The sequence below is a fragment of the Aspergillus candidus genome (assembly GCF_002847045.1).
Source record: "Aspergillus candidus strain CBS 102.13 unplaced genomic scaffold BDW47scaffold_47, whole genome shotgun sequence".
Classification (NCBI taxonomy): Eukaryota; Fungi; Ascomycota; class Eurotiomycetes; order Eurotiales; family Aspergillaceae; genus Aspergillus; species Aspergillus candidus.
The window spans coordinates 167,255-189,044 of record NW_020194052.1 but is presented as its reverse complement, the minus strand read 5'-3'; the positions used below and the strand labels follow the sequence as shown (position 1 = coordinate 189,044).

The window sequence follows — 21,790 nt, the reverse complement described above, 5'->3', positions numbered from 1 at the left end:
GCTAAATATATAGATTATATATATATATTCTTAGAAAAGAGGACAGGAATATTTTTATAAAGTAGTATAATTTATAATATTAATTTATATAAAGAGAAAATATTATTATACAGGTCTTTATATAGCTTAACTTCTTATAAGCTTAATACTCTCTAGGAGTATTTAGAGAATAAATAAGTAAAGAAATAAATATATCTATTATTAGGCCTAGTAGCTACTCTAGTTATCTTTATTAAGAAGCTAGATAAATTCTTATAACTCTATATTAATTACTAGAAGTTAAATATTATTATTATTAAAAATTATTACCTATTATCTTGAATTAATAAGATAATAAATAAATTAGTAAAAGCTAAATTCTTTACTTATTTAAATATATATAATATGTATTACTAAATTTGTATTTAGCAAGGTAATAAATAGAAGATAGTATTTTATATATAATATAGCTAGTATAAATATACTGTTATACTATTTAGCCTTTATAATATACTAGTAACTTTTTAATCTTATATTAATATCATACTAAGAGGTCTGCTTGATAATATTTATATAATATATTTTAATAATATCCTAATCTTCTTATAAATAAAAGAGAAATATATCTATTATATTTATATAGTCTTATAATACTTAGAAAGTTATAATCTTTTTATTAAATTATCTAAATATAAATTTTATAAGAGTAAAGTAAAATTCTTAGAGATTATTATAAGATAAGATAGTATAAAGCTAGACTCTAGTAATATAATTACTATCTCTAAGTAGCTAGAGTCTTACTTAGTTTATAATATTTAAGTCTTCTTAAAATTTATAAGATTCTTTTAAAAATTTATATACTAATACTCTTAGATTATTATCTCTCTTATAAACTTATTAAGAAAAAATAACTAGAATTATTACTTTTATTTATTAGATTTAACACAAGCTGCCTTTAAGAAACTAAAGAATAGATTTATTAAATTTTTAGTTTTAATATACTTTAATCCTGATAAGAAATAAATACTTATTATTAATATCTTAAGATATACTATTATAGATATACTCTTATAATCTAAAAATAGAATATAAAGAATAAACAGGCTAAGAGATTAAAAGTTTATTATATTTTTTTCTAGAAAACTTTATAGTTTAAAGATCTAATATAAAGTATATAACTAAGAATTACTTATAATTATTAAATATTTTAAGATCTAGTAATATTATCTTAAAGATAACCTGCAGATAATTTATATGCTTACTAATTATATAAATTTATAATACTTTTTTATAATAAAGATATTAAATTAGAGACAAGCCTGTTAGACTAAGCTGCTTATAATATATAATTTTAAAATTAAATATTAATCTAAAAAGCTAAATCCTATTAATTTACTATTATAATAATAAGATTACTACTTTCTAGATAAAGAAACTTTTATTAGTATCTTACTAATACTACAGAAGAAATTAAAATTATATTATTCTTAGTTTAAACTAATAAAGTTATTATTACTAGAAAAAGAGAATAGAGGTCTAGAACTCTTTATTCTAGATTATTCTTAATTATTACTAGAAAGAGAGAACAGGAGTATAAGTCTTTTTAATCTAGATTATTCTTAGATAAGACTAATAGAAGAATTATTACTAGAAAGAGAGAATAAGAATATAAAGATCTCTTCTCTAGATTATTCTTAGTTAATACTAGAAAGAGAGAATAAAGAACTAAAACTTCTTACTCTATAAATTAATATTATAAATATAGATAATTATAAGATTACAGGTAATATAATAGCTTCTAGTCTCTTAGACTTAATTAAGCATGTATAAATTAGAAACACCTTTTTATAATATGTAATAAGAAAATAATAGTTAGATTATTCTAGTAATATTCCTAAATTATAATATATTAATAGCCAGGGACTAGTCAGATACTATAATATAATCTATATATCTCTAAATATAGTAATATACTAGGAGATTCTATACAGGTATTATAATAATATATAAATAGATTATTTTAGCTAAGAAAGAACTAGAGAACTAGTAAAAAAAAAGTACTATTAAAAAAGCCTGTAGAAAAATATTAATAAGTATATTTATATTTACATAATCTACTAAAGAATTAAGATATTAAAATAATAATCTTATAAACAGCTAAGCTCTTTACCTATTCTTAAATAATCTTAAAGTAATATTATTATAAACTTTATTACTAGATTACTACTATCTAATTAACAGGGAACTGTATATAATATAATACTAGTTATTATTAATTATCTTATTAAGATAGCTCTTTATATTTCTACTACTAAGAATATTATTACTAAAAACTTAGCTAATTTATATATAGATAAAGTCTTTATCTATTACAGGCTAATAAATAATCTAGTAACTAATTATAGCTTGCTATTTATAAGCTAATATTAGACTTAATTCTACTAATATTTTTATATAAACTAATACTTAAGTACTGCTTTCTATCTATAAACTAATAATTAAACTAAATAATAGAACTAGATACTAGAGAGATATTTATATTCTTATATTAATTATTAGCAGAGTAATTAGACTAAATTCTTACTTATTATAAGTTTTATATATAATAATTTAACCCACATATCTACAGGAAAGTTATTATTCTTTATATATTATAATTTTAATCCTAAGCTATCACAGGATTATAAGTCTATAATTAATATATTATTATAAAGTATTAAAGAATAGATATAGAAGATTTATAAGATCTACTAGAAACTTAAGAAATAATTATATAAAGCCCAGGAAATATAAGCAAGAAGTTATAATAAATATTATATATTAATAACTTTTAGAATTAAGAACAAGGTCCTTCTCTTTATAAAGAATATTTATACCTAGTAATTAAGTAAGAAGTTAAATAACTAATATCTAGGACTCTTTAAGATTATTAAAGTTATTAAATTACAGGTATACTAACTATGACTCTTAAAAATCTATAGGAAAATCTATTCTATCTTTTATATTAACTTACTTAAATCTTAATACTTATAAGAATCTAGTAAGAAGACTATAAATTCTTAGCCTGTCAAGATTAATAGCTAAGAAGAATAAAAGATAGAAAGAATTCTGGCTAATAAGAAATATTATAAAAAGAAATAATATCTAGTTAAATAGAAAGGATTCCCAGACTATAAGAATTTATAATAATTAAAAAAAGACCTTAAAAATACTCTAGAAATTAGTGTTGGATTGGGTCGGATCGGTTTCTATAAAACCAATCCGATAAACCGACCCATTGGGGAACCGATCCAACTTAAACTAGTGTTGGACTGGGTTAGTTTGAGTTGGATCGGTTCCCCAATGGATCGGTTTATCGGATTGGTTTTATAAAAACCAATCCGACCCAATCCAACTATATAGAGATGGACTGGGTCGGTTTGAGTTGGATCGGTTCCCCAATGGGTCGGTTTATCGGATTGGTTTTATAGAAACCGATCCGACCCAATCCAACACTAACTCAAACCGACCCAGTCCATCTCTATATAGTTGGATTGGGTCGGATCGGTTTCTATAAAACCAATCCGATAAACCGATCCATTGGGGAACCGATCCAACTCAAACCGACCCAGTCCAACACTACTAGAAATATTATAATAATATCTTAAAGCAAGTATTCCCCCTGTAAAATCCTGTTAATATTAAATATAATAAGTTAAATAAGAAAGTTTTTCCTATAAAGAGTTTTTCTTTATATATTATAATTTAGCTACTTAATAACTTTATTCTTTCTTCTTTCTTGCAAGGTAAAGTTTTACTAGAGAAGTATTAGAAGTTATATAAGAATAATTATTATTAATCTAAAGGCTAGAATAAATTTAATTAAATCTAACTATATTAATTACCTGTATTATTATTATCCCTGATAATCCTGTTATTACTTATCACAGGTAGTGTTGGATTAGTGTTACAGAAACCTAACATGGTTGACACCCCATGAAGGCGGCACAGCCAGGCAGAAGCCTGATACTAATTGATAGATTATGGGATCAGGATCCCTGTATCACAGAAGTATTATATTATGTGATTATCTATTTCTACACCTATCTCCAGGGAGTAGCTAAAGAAGTATATATCAGGGAGATATCTAATTAGAGTGACTCTAGAGTAACTATAAGAGAGTTATCTAAGAAGTAGCTAATAAAGAATATATAAGGACACTTATTTACCTGTATCTATAGTTTAGTTAGTTATGTTTAATACATAGTTTAAGTCTGAGTATATATTTAGTCTAGTTTTTACTTATTTATACTTAACTTAAGTAATTAGATTTTTATATCTAATATATCTTACTTCTCTTCTTACTTATTTAGTTACTATTAGATTATTAGGTTATCTTGTTAATTAATATAATTAGTATAACTATTATATAAGGTCTTAGATTAGTATAAATCTATTATTAATAAGCTAATAAGAAAATCACAGGATATTCTTTATCTTAAATAATCTAAGTTACTAATACTAGTATAGCAGAAGTATCAAGAGATCTTAGGATCTTGATATATTAAATACTAGTTAGTATAAGTAAAGTCTTAGGTTAACTTAAAATAAACTAAAATATTATCATGTTAAATAATAATAGAATAACTATACTAATCTCTAGGACTAGTAGTAGAAGTAATTAAGAAAATATTAATACTATATTAACTTAAGTAAATATTATTAGTATGATTAAGTAACTACAGATATATATTATAATCTTAAAGAAGTAACTTATAACCTGTACTATTAAGATTAAATTACTAGAGATATTTAACAGCACTTATTCCAAGCTTTATATATTTCTAATATAAATAAATATATATATAAAAATAAATAGAGAATAACTTGCTATTAAAGCTAATAAGATAATATTTATAATTATATACCTAAAAGATTTTATATTTAATTAGTTTAAATTATATATTAGGGACTTTTAGGATAACAGCAAAGTTAATTAGAGTAATAAAATTAAAGAAATATTTAAAAGTTATAGTAATTTTAAAGAATAAATCTATATAATATTTAGAGATATTAATTTGATTTAAAATATAGAATAGAAACTATAGTAACTATAACAAGTTAAATTAGTTAGCTAGTATACTTTAGAATTCTAGCAAGTTATATTCTAGTTAGATTAGGATAATAATATTTATATTACATGATTTAAAGAAGAGCTTAAACTAGAGATTTAAGAGAAACTAATCTAGATAAAGAGACCTAATATACTTAGTAAGATAATTAAATAAGTAATCAAGATTAATAATAAATTATTTAACTTTAATATTAGGTGTAAAAATTATTCAGGTAATCAGTACTAGAGTAACTAGAAAATTAATAAGTATAATACTAATAATAAATAATAAGTATAACTAAGAAGTTAAGGATATAGTAATTCTTATAGATTATAACTAATAGAGCTAGATATAGCTTAATATTAAGAAATTCTTAAGAAAGAAAGGGAATAATACTATAATAATAGAGCATGTTATAATTATAAAAAATAAGACTATATAGCAAGAGAATACTAATCAGGCTAATAATAGAAAAATAATAAAGAACTATAAAAATAGCTAAAGGCTACTTATAAAGAAGCTAGAGAAGCTTATAATATAACTAGAATAAAGAGAGAAACTAAAGCAGATTTACCTGAAAAGTTACTATATATAACTTATAAAATTAATTAGTTAAATAAACCTACAGATAATCTAAGTGATTATTAGTAAAGTAATAATAATAATATTAAGAATTAGAGTTATTTTATAAAAGAACTAGGAATAATAAAGTCTAATAGTAAAAGTAATAAATTTCACACAAGGATGGATAGGTCTGAAAAAACTATTAATATAAATAAGCTAGTTAGAGAAGATAAATTTTCTAATATAATCTAGAATAATATTAATTTACTTAATAAAGAATACAGTACTTAGTCTAATAATTATAAATCTAATATAAAGAGACTAGATAAGTGACTAGATATATCTTAAAATTTCTAAAAATAAAGAGATTCTATAGAGGAATATTACAAAGAAGCTGATATATAAAATATTATATAAGTATTAGTTAAACTAAAGAAATAATTAATTATAATTAATAGAATTAAAGAGCTTAATAAAGCTATTAAGACAAGTATTTATAATAAAGTTAAAGATTATACTTACTAAAACTTAGAGTACTAGGAAAGAACTAAAGAATTATAAGAAGAATACTAGTAAAAGCATGTATATTACTCAGGAATATAATATATATAATATTAAAGAAATAATATCTAGTACTATAACACACTTATAAAACTAGAGTATAAATAATATTTTAACTTATATAAATACTGCAGCTATAAATAATACTTATATACTTATTTTAGAATATACTCACAGTATAAGGAATTACTATAGATAATATATTATAATAAATAATACCAGCTATATAGCATGGAAAAAGTAGTATTAGAATACTTACTAAAAATACTTAATAATATAGAAAAGTAAGAAATAATATATTTATACTAGGACCTATAGTATTCTTACAGAAGCTACTTATAATACTTATATTATAAATAAATAATATAAATATAATACTATAATAACAAGTATAAAATATATTATAATAATAAATTTATTAATACTTACTTATTATAACTATTATTATATAAACAAGTACTAAACTAGAGAAAAGAAAAATAATTAATAATAATAAGATAAGAGAGATATATTAAAGTAATAGTTAGAGTATATAAATAGATAACTAGAGTAATACTTAACTCTAGAGTAATAAGTAACTTTATAAACTCTTAATTTTAATAGAAACTAGGTATTAAAGATATTAAAAAAGCTAATCTAGAATTTATAACAAGATTAAATAGTAAAAATTTAGGAAATTATCTTATAACTAAAACTAGACTACTTTCTATAATTATCCTTAGTTATTTTAAATAACTAAACTTTAATATAACATGAGTAGAATAATATAATATAGTATTAGAGATTCCATGGCTTAGGGATTATAATCTAGAGATTAACTAGAAAATAAAAAATCTTTAGTTTATAAATTATAATTACTTAAGATATAAATAAATAACAGGAGTATCTGAGTTCTAATAACATGTTTAAAAATAAGAGACTTAAGTATTAGCTAAGAGGTTTAAAGATAAACCTGATAATAATAACTATATAATATAAGTATTAGTAGTAATAAAGCTAAGTTACTAAGATTAATTAGTAATATTACTAGGATAGGTACCAGATATAGTAACATAATATTATAAAATTATTATATTAGGAGAAGTTACTAAGAGACTCACAAGTAAGAAACTTGACTCTAGTAATTAAGAAATAAAGATACTTATAATAAGTAACTAGATTATAATATTACTAGATTATAAGAAATTCAGGGAACTATTTAAGTAATCTAAAAATTCTAAACTACTAGAGCATGAGTTATATAATTATATAATTCTAATTAAAAAAGGAAAATAAGTAATATATAAAAAAATATACTTAATATTAGAGAAAGAATCACAAACACTATAAGTATATATTAAGGAATAACTAGTAAAAGAAATAATTTAATTATTAAAGTTACTAGTAAAACATAAAGTCCTATTTATATTAAAGAAAGATAGAAGTTTATAACTTTATATAAATTATAAACTATTAAACCAAGTCACTATCAAAGACTAATATATATTATTATTAATTATAAAGATTTAAAATAAACTTAAGAGAGTAAAGATCTTTATAAAACTTAATATTATAAATATATATAATTAACTATAAATTATAACAGGAGACAAATAGAAAACAGTATTTAGATTAAAATATAGTTATTTTAAATATTTAGTCATGCTATTCAGGCTTACTAATATACTAATATTATTTTAGAGATTTATTAATAAGGTCTTAAGAGAACTACTAGATATATTTATTATTATATATCTTAATAATATATTAATCTTCTTAAAAAGTCTTAAAGAATATTAGTAACATGTTAAATAAGTATTATAAAAATTATAAATTATAAAGCTTAGATACAAGCTTAAGAAGTGCAAATTCTATATTATAGAAACAAACTTTTTAGGATATTAGATATTTACTAAAGAAATTTATATAGATTAAAACAAGATTTAAGTAATCAGGGATTAGTTAAAATCAAGAAATCTTAAGAAACTATAATAATTTATAGGCCTAGTAAACTACTACTAATACTTTATATATTACTATATATATTATTTAGGACCACTCTTTAACCTGATAAAGAAAACTAAAGAATTTAACTAAATAAAAGAATATTAGTAGTTATTTAAAGATATTAAATAATAAATTATAATTACACTAGTGCTAGTGCAGTATAATCTAGAGAAGAAAATAATAATTAAGACTAATACTTTAGATTATATAATTAGAATAAGAATAACTTAATTAAAAGATAATAATAAGTTATAACTTATTATCTTTTACTCTAGAAAGCTAATTTAAGCAGAGTTAAATTATAATATATATAATAAAGAATTATTAGTAATTATTATTATATTTAAGATATAAAGAGTCTACCTGGAAGAAGTAAAATAATAAGTTATAATAAAAATAGATTATAAAAATCTTATCTTCTTTATAATAATTAAAGAGTTAATATAAAGACAGGCAAGATAATTAGAAATATTATTATAATATAATTTTAGAATCCTATACTATAAGAGTAATAAGAATAATTAAGCTAATATACTAAGTTAATATCTAAATTATAAGCTTAAGAATAAAATTATTAAACCTGTAATTCTTAAGCAAGTAAAAAATAAATTATTATTATATAATTATTAGTAATTAATAGAAATAATAAAAATCAAGAGTAACATGCTAAATAAATTAGTTTAAGAAATAAAAAAGAATAAGATAATCTAAGAAATACTAAATAACTTAGTAAAAAATAGTAGATTAGTTATAGATAAAGATAGATTAGTTTATATATATAAACTTATTTATATATCTTACTATATAAGACAAGAGATTATTAGAATATATTATAATAAACTACTTTAAGAATATTTTAGTACTAAAAAAACATGTGAATAGATTACTAGAAATTATTATTAGCTAAACATACAAAAAATCATATAAGGTTATATTTAAAATTATAATACCTATATATAGGACAAGCCTATGAGATACTAATCCTATAAAAAAATATAATTACTAAATATACTAAAGAAACTATAAGAATAAATTACAGTAGACTTTATTAGATTACTATTAGAATTCTAAGAATAAAATATAATCACTATTATTATAAACAGATTAATAAAGTATATATAACTTATATTAATAAAGAGTATTATAACAGTACAGGAAATAACTTATATACTACTTTATTATATTATAACTAATTATAGGATATTATAAAAGATAATATCAGATAAAGACAAGCTCTTTATATTAAAATTTTAGAAATTATTAATAAATATTATAAGAATTAATTACTATTTAATAACAGTGTATCACTCACAGGCAAATAATTAAATAAAAAGAATTAATCAGACTATAAAATAATACCTATAATATTATATTAATTATAACCAGAATAATTAGGAATAATACCTATTAATAGCATAGTTTATATATAATAATATAGTACATGTAATCACACAGGAAATATTATTCTATATAAATTATAATTATTATCTAAAGATACATGAGGAACTAAGGAATAAAGAAATAATATTAAAATAAATATAAGAAGTAATAAAAATACTTAAGACACTACACTAATAATTAATAAAAGATATTAACTTTATAAATATAAAGATAATAATTCACTATAACAAATACTATAAGAAAGGATTTATTTTAAAAGAAGAAAAAAAGGTATTCTTATTTTATAGAAATATTAAAACTAAATAACTAAGTCAGAAACTTGATTACTAAAAATTAGGACTATTTAAAGTTAAAAAGAAATTAGAAATAATTAATTATTAGCTAAAGTTACTAGAATTAATACACTATATATACCTAGTCTTTTATATCTTATTATTAGAACCCACACTAAAAGAAAGCTAAATTATAATAAATATAGAAATTAATAAAAATATTAAATAAGAATATAAAGTAGAAAAGATTCTGAAGAACAAATAAGTTAGTAAAAAACCACTTTATTTAGTTAAATAAAAAGGTTATAATATCTTAGAAAATACTTGGGAGTTTATCAAGAATTTAAGAAGTTATTACTAGCTAGTTTAGTAATATTACTAGCAAAAAAATTAATATTTACCTAGAAGAAAGGATTGTTTATTATCTAAGAGAAACTAGAGATATCTGATATTATAGCAAGCTAAGTACTATCTTAAGTATTAGTTAGATAATTAAGCTCTTAGAGATTCTCAGCACTTAATAAATTTTTCTTATTAAGTTATTTTATCACAAAGAAATCATGGCTAAGTATTTAGCTATTATAATCTTTTAGAAATTATTCTTGTTTCTTCAGTTGAAGAATCTTAAACATAACCTATAACATTTATTAAGAATATTCAAGCTATTATTTTTCAGCCTTAATTAAATTATTAGCTAAATATTTTCTATCCTGCTCAAGAGACTCTCACTCTTGCTCACTATATAACTATTTTATATATTTTTAATCATAACAAGTGCACTTGGCATAGTTTTTACTTTTTAAATCTATAACACAGTTAATACCACAAGCAGAACAAGACTCGCAGAAAATATTAATAATAAGACTAGTAGTAAGAATAGAGTTATACTAGCAAAGATAGTTATGCTTTTAGATATTATTATCTACTAGTATAATAATATTAGTACTAGAATAGAAAAAGGAGTAGAATTTATTGAAAATCATGATTAAAAAGAACTCACCTTTATAGGTTTCAAGGATAAAATACTAAAAGAGAGGGGAGTAATATTACAGAAACCTAATATAATTAATATCCTATAAAGATAGCACAGTCAGGCAGAAGCCTAATACTAATTAATAAATTATAAGATCAGGATCCCTGTATTATAAAAGCACTGTATTATATAATTACTTACTTCTATATCTACTCTCAGGGAGTAGTTAAAGGAGTATATATCAGGGAAATATTTAATTAGAGTAACTCTAGAGTAATTATAAGAGAGTTATCTAAGAAGTAGCTAATAAAGAATATATAAGAACACTCATTTACCTGTATCTATAATTTAATTAGTTATATTTAATACATAGTTCAAGTCTGAGTATATATTTAGTCTAGTTTCTACTTATTTATACTTAATTTAAGTGATTAGGTTTTTATACCTGATATACCTTACTTCTCTTCTTACTTATTTAGTTATTATTAGATTATTAGATTATCTTGTTAATTAATATAGTTAGTATAGTCACTATATAAGGCCTCAGGTTAGTATAAACCTATTATTAATAAGCTGATAGGAAGATCACAGGGTGTTCTTTATCTTAAATAATCTAAGTTACTAATACTAGTACAGCAGAAGCATCAAGGGATCCTAGGGTCTTGATAATTGGGTCGGATCGGTTTCTATAAAACCAATCCGATAAACCGACCCATTGGGGAACCGATCCAACTCAAACCGACCCAGTCCATCTCTATATAGTTGGATTGGGTCGGATCGGTTTCTATAAAACCAATCCGATAAACTGATCCATTGGGGAACCGATCCAACTCAAACCGACCCAGTCCAACACTAATCACAGGCTAGATCTTCTTCTTCTTATTATTATAAGAATAACAGCCTGACTTCTCTAATATCATATTAACCAGGTAGAAGATATTATAATTTAGTAATAACAGGACTATTATTTATTACTCTACTAGTAAGAAGAGGAGCTGATAATAAAATATCTTTATCTTACTAGTATATAGTGTTGGATTGGGTCGGATCGGTTTCTATAAAACCAATCTGATAAACCGACCCATTGGGGAACCGATCCAACTCAAACCAACCCAGTCCATCTCTATATAGTTGGATTGGGTCGGATCGGTTTTTATAAAACCAATCCGATAAACCGATCCATTGGGGAACCGATCCAACTCAAACCGACCCAGTCCAACACTACTAGTATAAGCTGTTATAGTAGTAGGCTACTTATTAGTAGGCAGGACTAAAATCATATCTATCACACCCTGAAAGAAGACAGGGACTAGCAGGTATTCCTTGCCAAGCTACTAGTAATATATACACTTTGAGAAGCTATGTAACTAGCTATATAACTTTACTATCCTGATCTTTTTAGAGTAGCATAGACACTAGGTAAAGCTAGTATTATTAAAAGAACTAGAGAGAGAGCTAGTAGCTGCTGTCTAGACCCTGATATCTATTATATAAGAAGATATAGAGTTAGAGAAAAGAATAAATAATATCTCTTCTTTTTTCTTTTTCTCTTTCTTTTTATTTTTATCTTTCTTTTTCTTCTTTTTCTTAGTAGACTTAGGGAGCAAGAAGACAGGTAAGAATAATATAAAAATAAATAAGTCTAGTATAACTAGCAGGGATCTAATACTAATTTAATAATTATATATTATTTATAAAATAATTATTATTAGATAGCAAAATAACAGGACATGATAATAAAATAACTTATCTTAATTATCTTAACTAGCTACTCTAGCTACTTACTACTTAAAATATACTTGATACTACTCTATATAAATATTCTATTAGCTCGCTGACTAATTACTGAATAAATAATTATCTATTCTAGTATTCTATAAGAGGCTAGTTCTCATGAGAATCTTATACTCAGAAGTTATAATAATATTAAAAGCTATAATACTAATTAGATATAATCTTAATAGCAAAATAATAGATAAACAGTCTATATATATAAAATTATTAATAAAAAGAGTTAGAAGAAAGAAAAGAAATCTTATAAATAAGTAAAGAGAAATTACTAGCTTTTATATTATAACTAGCAGCTTATTTAATATTAAGTCTATTTATTATCTAAAGTAATAGATAATAGGATTCGGCCTATTTATTATATTATTATTAAATTATTATTTAACTTACCTAATTAGGATATCTAGTAATTATAAATAATTAATAAACTATATTCTAACCTAATTAATTATAAGATTAATATCTCATAGTCAAGATATCTTGAAGAGAGAAGATAATTATTATGGCTAGAAAGAGAGATTAATAGTCTAGCTTGGTAGAAGCAGATAAGAGTTAACTTGCAGGTAGATATATAGCTAATATCTAACCAAAGGGGTCCCGCTGTATATAATAGCTAGAAGAATCGCTGTTTAAGAGGAACAAGTGATTTGTTTTGAATATCAATATATCTACCCCTCCGCTTGCATTCCTCCCACCTCGTAGAGACAGCTGTTGACAAGTAGGGGATTAGCCGCCTAAACAACGTCTATCCCAACCCCCCACATCAATCGGCACGCCGCCGCTTACACTGTAGGCACGGGGGCGCGACCAATAAGAACATGAAGAAATGCAGTGTACATAGACTGGATTACATACTAGGGTATAGATTAATAGTTTAGCTTAATAAAAGTAGATAAGAGTTAACTTATAGATAGATATATAGCTAATATCTAATTAAAGGGGTCCTATTATATATAATAACTAGGAGAATCACTGTTTAAAAGAGATAAGTAATTTATTTTAAATATTAATATATCTACTCTTCTACTTGTATTTCTCCTATCTCATAGAGATATCTATTAACAAGTAGAGGATTAGCTGCCTAAATAATATCTATCCCTACCCCCATATTAATCAGCACGCCGCCGCTTACACATATGAGGTTTATATAATAGAATACTAGTGCTCACGCAGGGCTCTGGGGGCCAGAGTTATAAAGAAAGAAGATAATATTAAGTGATAGTCTCAGGTAGCTTGCCTGTTAAGACCTGTGGGTGCTGAGTTATTAAGAACACTGCAGGCTACATGTATATAAGCTCCTGACTCCCTCATCCTTTCAAGGATCAGTAATTAGTTCTAGCATAGGCTTCCTCTTATTGTCTGACATACAATCCTCTATTACTGCTCCTAGCACGTTACCCAACCCTTGGTGTGATGTCCCTGGACTACCGCATAACAGATAGCCCTTGTCTTTAATCCCTTAACTTTAATATACTTTTATAACTATTATAGTACTTCTAAAATTCTAGAAAAATATATATTATTCTTATAAGGGATAGTACTATCTATTAATATTAAATTTAATACTATACCAAGTATTAGTAGGTGTTATGTTTACCTGGAATATGTCTATTAGAATAGTTAGGGGAATTACTATCAAAGAAAGATAAGTAATTTATTCTAAATAATAATATACCTACTCTTCTACTTGTGTTTCTCCTATCTTATAGAGACATCTATTAACAAGTAGGGGATTAGCCGCCTAGATAATATCGAGAGAGAGAGTGAGAGAGAGAGTGAGAGAGAGAATTGTATTATACTCAATTTTATCTCTGTTTCCGGGATCCTTTCAAGACACTGACGGCCGAAGGGCCTGAATAGGGCTGGTCAGCTTGTATCAGTAATATAGTCATGAGTATATAATAGTCTTGGGTACTTGGTATAGGGATGAGAGAGTAATAATACTAGCAGGTTATCTAAGTCTCTTTATACAGGGCTAAAACTATGTTTCTAAGTCTATCTTAGCTTTAAAGGTCTAGAATTAACTATAAGAAGAGAGATACAGCCTGCTAAATATATCTAAAGTTTTAGTATTATATATATTTTATATAAAAGATATTATTATTTTAACAAGATTAAGATCTTATAATATATAACTATAATCTTAAGATCTTTTTAGAGAAGAGTTTATCTAGGTATAGTAATAGAAGTATCCATGACTTATAGCTTTAAGAATATCTAATAAATCTGACTCTAGATATATAATATCTATAGTTATTTAGAATTCTTAGAGACTTTGAATAAGTCTATAGATATGTATATATTAGGTCAAGTACCCAGGATAAGAGATTTCTCGCTATATAAGCCTATTTAGCAAGGAGTAGTCCTATATAGGACCCCTAAGTATGTAGCTAGGGAGAACCCCTAGGCATGTAGCTAGGGAGAACCCATAGGTATATAGCTAGGAAAGGGGGTTTTCAGGGGTATTACTAGTCCCCTGGTAGTATCAAGAGATATAAGTATCCCCTCCAGGGGTGCTGGTCGCGCTCGTTTCAACGGTTTCGAAGGAGGAGACGTGTAGAGACAGGCATCTGCGAGGTTGAAAAAGGGTGCAAAGGAGGAGACGTGTAGAGACGGGCGTCTGCGAGGTTGAAAAAGGGTGCAAAGGAGGAGACGTGTAGAGACCAGTAGTATACGTAGAGTTCGGGGATACTCTTAGAGAGGACCTAGTGTATGAGGGTATAGTGCGAGGGTATAGTGCGAGGGTACAGTCGCCTAGATAATATCTATCCCAACACCCACCTCAATCAGCACGCCGCCGCTTACACCGAGGTCCTTACATAAGCTGGGCGTCAGCCCCATAACACCACCTGCCATTGGATAGATTGAGTTTGAAATGCCAATGGCAAAGTTGATGGCGAAAGAAAGAGGCGCGTGCCCTCTTACAAAGCTATTAGGATTTTCCATTGACACACAATGCTTCGCCATGCGTTGAATTAACTAATTAAGCGAGCGAGAATGCAAGACACCCTGATAGGTCAGGGCTACGCTTGGGCGAATTTGGACAGGCCCGGAAACTGCGTTCGAATCTACCTCACCTTTGCGATTCACATACAGTAGAGTCTCTTTATAGCGGAGAGTCGAATAACAAGGTTGGCTATAACAGTCATTTCTAACCACACCAGGGTGGGACACGGACCCACACTAAGTCACCGACTAATAGCTGCAGTCAACAACTTAGAGGCGTATACAATTGAGAAAACCACCAAAATTTTAGGTTGCCGCACCGGGTGACACCCGCGGGAGCTGTTCATGGCCCTACCAAATTTTGCAAATACTGTAAGAACTAGTACTTATTTCGATAACTCGGAGCAGGCCATTCCAGAAGAGTGGAGACCGGGAGCCGGAACACAAAGGTCAGGCCACAGAAGGGCCGGGAGCCATCCGAGCCCCACATAGTACTTTACCCCAGGTTATTTCTTTGTTTACTTCCCTGTTCACGTAACAGTCTTCCTCTTCTCTCAGCCTCTGCTTCTTATTCTCTCTTATTCAAGACCTGCCAGGAACCACAATGTCTGTATCTCCTCCAACTTTTTGCACCCCTCCCCCTTGGGTGGTTGAATTATGCTCTTTTGTAGAATTTGTTGCATATTGATTCTTTTTCTTCTAGGAATTTTACCGAGGTGCCGGGGGGCACCTATTGGGGCCTATATCAGGACATCACCAAATTCAATACCCATCTGAGTGTGGCAGAGAGATTGTGGGTCGCATGGTATGCGTGGGTGAAGAATGATGTCCTGGCCACAGGCATCATGTCCTTCGTCATCCACGAGTTGTTCTACTTCGGCCGCTCTCTTCCGTGGATCTTAATCGATAGCTGGGGTTTCTTCAACAGATACAAGATTCAAAGTGTAAGTGGCAAGCCTAACACCTGGCACTAGCTGAAATCAACCCAATTCCAGCCGCCATCAAAACTAACATTCCGCTTCAGAGCAAAGTACCTTCATTACGCGAGCAATGGGATTGCGCCAAGTTTGTGCTTCTGAGCCACTTTACTGTCGAACTTCCTCAAATCTGGTATGTTCCTGCCCTTGACGGAGTGGTATTCTACCCGAGGTTTTGCCCTCGGGCCCGATTGAGTAATAACGGCTCATCTAGGCTTTTCCACCCATTGGCCCAGTTCTTCGGCCTGTCAACATCGATTCCTTTTCCATCTCCCTGGACTATGACATATCAGATTGCAATATTTTTCGTGATGGAGGACACTTGGCACTATTTCTTTCACAGAGCTCTTCATTGGGGTCCACTCTACAAGGCTATTCACAAAGTCCACCATCAGTACTCCGCACCATTTGGTTTGGCTGCTGAATATGCTTCTCCTATTGAAGTGATGATTCTTGGCTTCGGGACTGTCAGCTCCCCGATTCTCTGGTGTGCTTTCACTGGTAACCTGCATATTCTTACTATGTATATCTGGATTGTGTTGCGCTTGTTTCAGGCTGTTGATGCCCACAGTGGCTACGAATTTCCTTGGAGTCTTCACCATTTCTTGCCTTTCTGGGCTGGTGCTGATCATCACGACCTCCACCATGAGAAATTTATCGGGAACTACTCAAGCAGCTTCCGCTGGTGGGACTACCTCCTTGACACCGAATACATTCCGGATTCTCTGAAGCGCCGAAGAGAGAAAAAAGTGAAGGCAAGGAAGACATAATGGTCTGAATGTTAACAGTGAAGGTCTTCCTATTTTCTCTTTAATTTGGGTGTTGGCTCTGTCTGGAGCTATTTACCTGATGGAGGATAGCCTTTCTTATGGTACCCAGTCCGTTAAGACCCTAATACCCCTTGTGGGTATGAGGTTGCCGCCATAATTAAATTCACCATTGACCCTAACAGCTAGATTTTCTTATTCTAAATGTTATTTATTTGGACTGCCACTCTAAAATAAGCAAATACCAGACAGTACACCACAGATACAGCACCTATTCGTTTCTCACGTAGACACTGATCATATCTGTTCCCATTCCTGCCTCGTGTGTCCGTTTGGGTTGTGTGTATACTATTCTGGTACACTCTCCCGACCCACTTATCCCGCGGGAGGAAAGAAGGTCCCAATGGACCCCCTTAACCCCCCACGGTGGTCCTGGAAGCGAAGGATCTTTGTACATAGGAAACTCCAAGCATACAAGAGTGCCCAAGGGATTTAGCAACGCCATCATGCGTGATGCCCACGCAGCGCGACGAATCGGGTGCAAGGCACACAAAAACTGCATGAGAACAAATGGACAGAATTAGTTACCATACCAGTCCCTGTATTCTTGACCTTTGGTGATATAATGATCATAGACCGAGATTTGGCCAGATAGGAAGAGAGAAATGACTTACCGTGTAGTCATATATCAAATCAAACTTCATATCACCGTGGGACCACTCGGTGGCGAAGAAGTCACCTTGTAGGAACTCAACCACTCCGCGATCAGCAGAGTAACTCCGTGACCAATCCCCTACCTTCGGCCCATGACCGAAATTATAGGCTTGCGGAGCGGTAACCTCCTTTGCTGCATAGGCTTTCGCCTCTGTCACGGCTGTGGTGGAAAGTTCTAATCCGTATGCATCAAAGCCATGGAGACTTAACATAACAACTTCGTAGCCTCGGCCACATCCCTAGGTGGTTTAGTTAGTTGTCTCTGACTTTGTACTTTTTACCCATTAATCCAATTGATTGGACCTAGATGGGATGCAGGGGGTAGGTGCCCAAACCGGTACAAGAGCCTTCTTACGCCTGCCATCAGGGGTAAATGGGTGAAGTATATCCTCAGAGCTACTAAAATTTTCGATGATATCAATCAGTGCAGGTGAAGGCTTTCCTCGGTCCCACAGGTTGCTCTTTCCGGTGTCCCAGAGATTGGACCAACCAGAACCGTGGTCTTGCACTGAACTATATGTTTTATCTTAATATCTTCCCTATGTTGTTGTGATGTTTGGATAAATCTCAAGCTTACCGGTCCTCAAATTCGGAGATCAGCACACCCTTTTGAAAAGACATGTTTTCAATCAAGTCCGATGGTCAGATGGTACGTGGTGGACATAAGCAAAAGGACTGTTGGCGGTGATATTCCTGGGGTGCTATGGCATATTATATAGCTTTTGCCTCGGCCTTTCCTTGCAGATACCCTTGGATGTGTTGGGATGCTGCCTGCAATGCTCTGAACATGGCCAGTAAGAATAATGCCGCATGAGACTTAATTCGCCACAGTTACTCCTCTGCTTCTCCAATTGATGTTCTCAAAAATTACCGAACTATCACTAAAATGGCTGGAACGAAGGTATTGAGTTGTGTGCTGGCTGATTCTTTCCTCTCACTATCAACTGCTGAACCTGATTTTATCATCCCGATTTGACAACGCTAGTTCCCTTCCCTTTCCTCGTTTTTTTTTTATTTTTATCTTTCTCTCTCTCTTTCTCTTTTCTCAATAAGCCTCTTATCAACATAAGTCACTATTCTGTAACATAGCAACTCTTTTGCGAGTGAATGGGATTCTGAACCCTAAGTGGTAAATGGTAAATATAAAACCTCTGGCCAGTCTGGGCTTGTATAAAATTTGTCGTGATAAGAAATTTGTAACACAGACAAAGCATGAAATTTCTAAACGACTATAGATCAATTCGAAGACTTTCTCGAGCCAAGATAGCAACCATTAGTTGAAAATTACTATGACTAGAGATGGAATAAACTTTAAATCATATTCATTCTGATTGTCATTCCACGCGCGCAATAGAATATCAAGATACCAACTTTGCCACCTCCGACATGTTGGAACAATTTTTTACTGAGAACCTCCATTTGTTGAATTGAGGTCCCGTTGTTCGCTCGTTATCAGTCTACTTGGAGGGTTTTATCCCATCACTTCTCTTTGGTAAGGCTTCCCGCTGTGTGTGGTAGTTGGGTGAATCTTCCCTCCCCAGGCCCGGGCCATAGATCTACTGAACTCCACTCTGCAGCCTTCAGCAACAACTCTTCAGTATTCCTTGTCAAAGAACAACCATCTAGAAAAACTGACCAGATGATATTTATGGCAGCTGCATCCAAAAAGGAGATATTTTAGTGGAACTGGTATTCTCACAGGGTGGGTTCAATTATCAACATACCTTGCCAATATGCAATGAAAGCTCCCTTTCCCTTGACCCTGACATGTTCATAAACCAACCACTGTCCTCCTGGCTTCAAATAGCGATATAGGTCTTTGATCAATATATGAGGCTGGCTAACACTGCAGAGGACATGCACTGTAGTAATGGTGTCAATTGATCCTGTTTGTATTCCTATCTTTTCCAGGCTTGTGGTGCCGTTGCCAAGGATCTCATATCGGCCAGCGAGCCCATGCTCCTCTGCTGTCATCTTCAGTGATTGATGGAAATTTTCGTTTGGCTCCAGCAGCAAAAGCTTGGATATATTGGGATTTCGCCTGGGCGAAAATAAATACATCCACGCCCCTGAGCCAGGCCCGACATCAAGAACCACACCACTAGCGTTGGCCAACACAGTTTCGACATCACTGGTGAATAGTGGCATTGAAACGGAGCCAAAAAAAGCCCAGAAGCGTTCGAACCACGCGTTCTGGAAGGCGTGCCATGATACCAAGTGAGAGAATTTCAAATCCTTTAGCAAAAAGACAACAGTAATGGGCAAGTAGACCACTGTGAGAAGAATCATAAGAACAGGAACAAGAAGGTCCAGCGGCCCGAAGCTGAACATGATGACTTTTCACTCTCAGCGTAGTAGATCAGAAAAGGTAGTTCAGAGATGACACTGATATTAATACAAGAAAGATATTATTATAGATTAATCAAAGGCTGTATTCAATAAGCTCATTATATACTGCCCCGAGTGTGTCAGTAGCAAGCATTTGTAATGGTGTAGCTCGTGACTGTTGAAGTGTGCAGGCCATTGTCTGCCCCACACCTCCAGTATATCCTATGCATGTATGTCTGGTGACAAAATCAGGTTTTGTGTCAAGCTTCGTCAAAGAGGTTACTAAATATTATGTGATAGCAATTCATGCAAGTACCAAAGACTAAGGGTAAAAATAATACCTGCAAGCAAGCCTTAATGCGGCTCGCCTAAAAGAGTCGCGCTGAATGTTTGTAAATTATAAGATCACAGCTCCAAGGGCCCGTTTAAGATAAGCACGTGCACTATTTAGCATTTGCTAGGGTAACTGTGTATAACCACAGCAAGCTATTTGATAATGGTAACTAATTGGGACTCAACAGAGGATTGCCTTGTTTATCTATGTACATGCGTCCTGCACACTAATTATAGTGCCTAAAAATACTATCGTGCGAGGAGTAGGGTAGTGCGAAATCTGGAAGCACAGCTGGAAGGACTAGTGTCCTAACTAATATTAATCAAGTAGAGTCTGTTTTGTACAGCTATAGTTTACAAAATGCCTGAGATTTTAAAACAATATGAATTCATGTTAGCATCACTAACACAGTGATTTGCGGATTACTATTCGAGTATCATGCTACAAATTCAAAGCAATCAATGGATTTATAACCCCAGCAGTAGATAAACTTCGTAGGGTTCGTCAATTACAATCAATTATATACATTCATGGAAAGGCTAGATGATATGAATCACATTGTAACTCCATAGTAAGAAGTTGATTCATATTAATTGAATTTCCCCTTGTTCAGCATGTAGTCGGGGTACTATGTGATGTCATATTTAGCTAAACTATACTCCTTAAAGATGAGTGACCAAGCTAATTTATGAGGGATATATAATGGTCGGTGCTATTTTGCATCATATTACATATAATAATATAGAGTGTTACACAAGACTGGAATAGGTGGCCCTAGTAAGTTGATAGGTACTTGAAAAATAGAGGCGAACTTCAAGCTTGTAATATTTGACATGCCACAACTCTAGTGGTGAATATGGAAGAATAAAACTACAATTGTATCAAAATACACCAGACAGCTGACTACAGATTCATACTACACATTAACACCTTGGGTTAAATTCACTGTTGGCTGCTATGTAAACTTATGACCTAAACCTTCCTGACAAAGACAACTGTCAAAGCAGTTTGCTTTTAAAGTATCTGACTGACCTGCCCTCTTGTAGCGTTCACTGACCTTCCATGATGTAGTCACCATTGGAAAGAGATACAAACTCGGGCGCACAT

The 21,790-nt window shown here is 29.8% G+C and overlaps 3 protein-coding genes across 3 annotated transcripts; 1 reads left to right on the top strand and 2 right to left on the bottom strand.

Moving 5' to 3' along the window:
- Positions 1-16,111: 16,111 nt before the first annotated feature.
- Positions 16,112-17,533, top strand: BDW47DRAFT_110562 (sterol desaturase family protein). Its single transcript, XM_024813758.1, has 4 exons — positions 16,112-16,169; positions 16,267-16,507; positions 16,588-16,673; positions 16,755-17,533. Coding segments are annotated over exons 1-4 (885 nt in total). The 5' UTR covers positions 16,112-16,167; the 3' UTR covers positions 17,311-17,533.
- On the bottom strand, positions 17,530-18,688 carry BDW47DRAFT_110561 (thiopurine S-methyltransferase family protein). The gene is made up of 4 exons (XM_024813757.1): positions 18,599-18,688; positions 18,357-18,534; positions 17,982-18,260; positions 17,530-17,863 (listed from the first exon to the last, which is right to left on the bottom strand). Exons 1-4 carry the CDS (start codon positions 18,640-18,642, stop codon positions 17,579-17,581), a joined length of 786 nt encoding a protein of 261 aa, XP_024669433.1. The 5' UTR covers positions 18,643-18,688; the 3' UTR covers positions 17,530-17,578.
- Positions 18,689-19,395: 707 nt separating this feature from the next.
- On the bottom strand, positions 19,396-20,400 carry BDW47DRAFT_110558 (class I SAM-dependent methyltransferase). The gene is made up of 3 exons (XM_024813756.1): positions 19,746-20,400; positions 19,658-19,676; positions 19,396-19,599 (listed from the first exon to the last, which is right to left on the bottom strand). The coding sequence occupies exons 1-3, from the start codon at positions 20,350-20,352 to the stop codon at positions 19,578-19,580; spliced, it is 648 nt and encodes a 215-aa protein (XP_024669432.1). The 5' UTR covers positions 20,353-20,400; the 3' UTR covers positions 19,396-19,577.
- Positions 20,401-21,790: the final 1,390 nt, after the last annotated feature.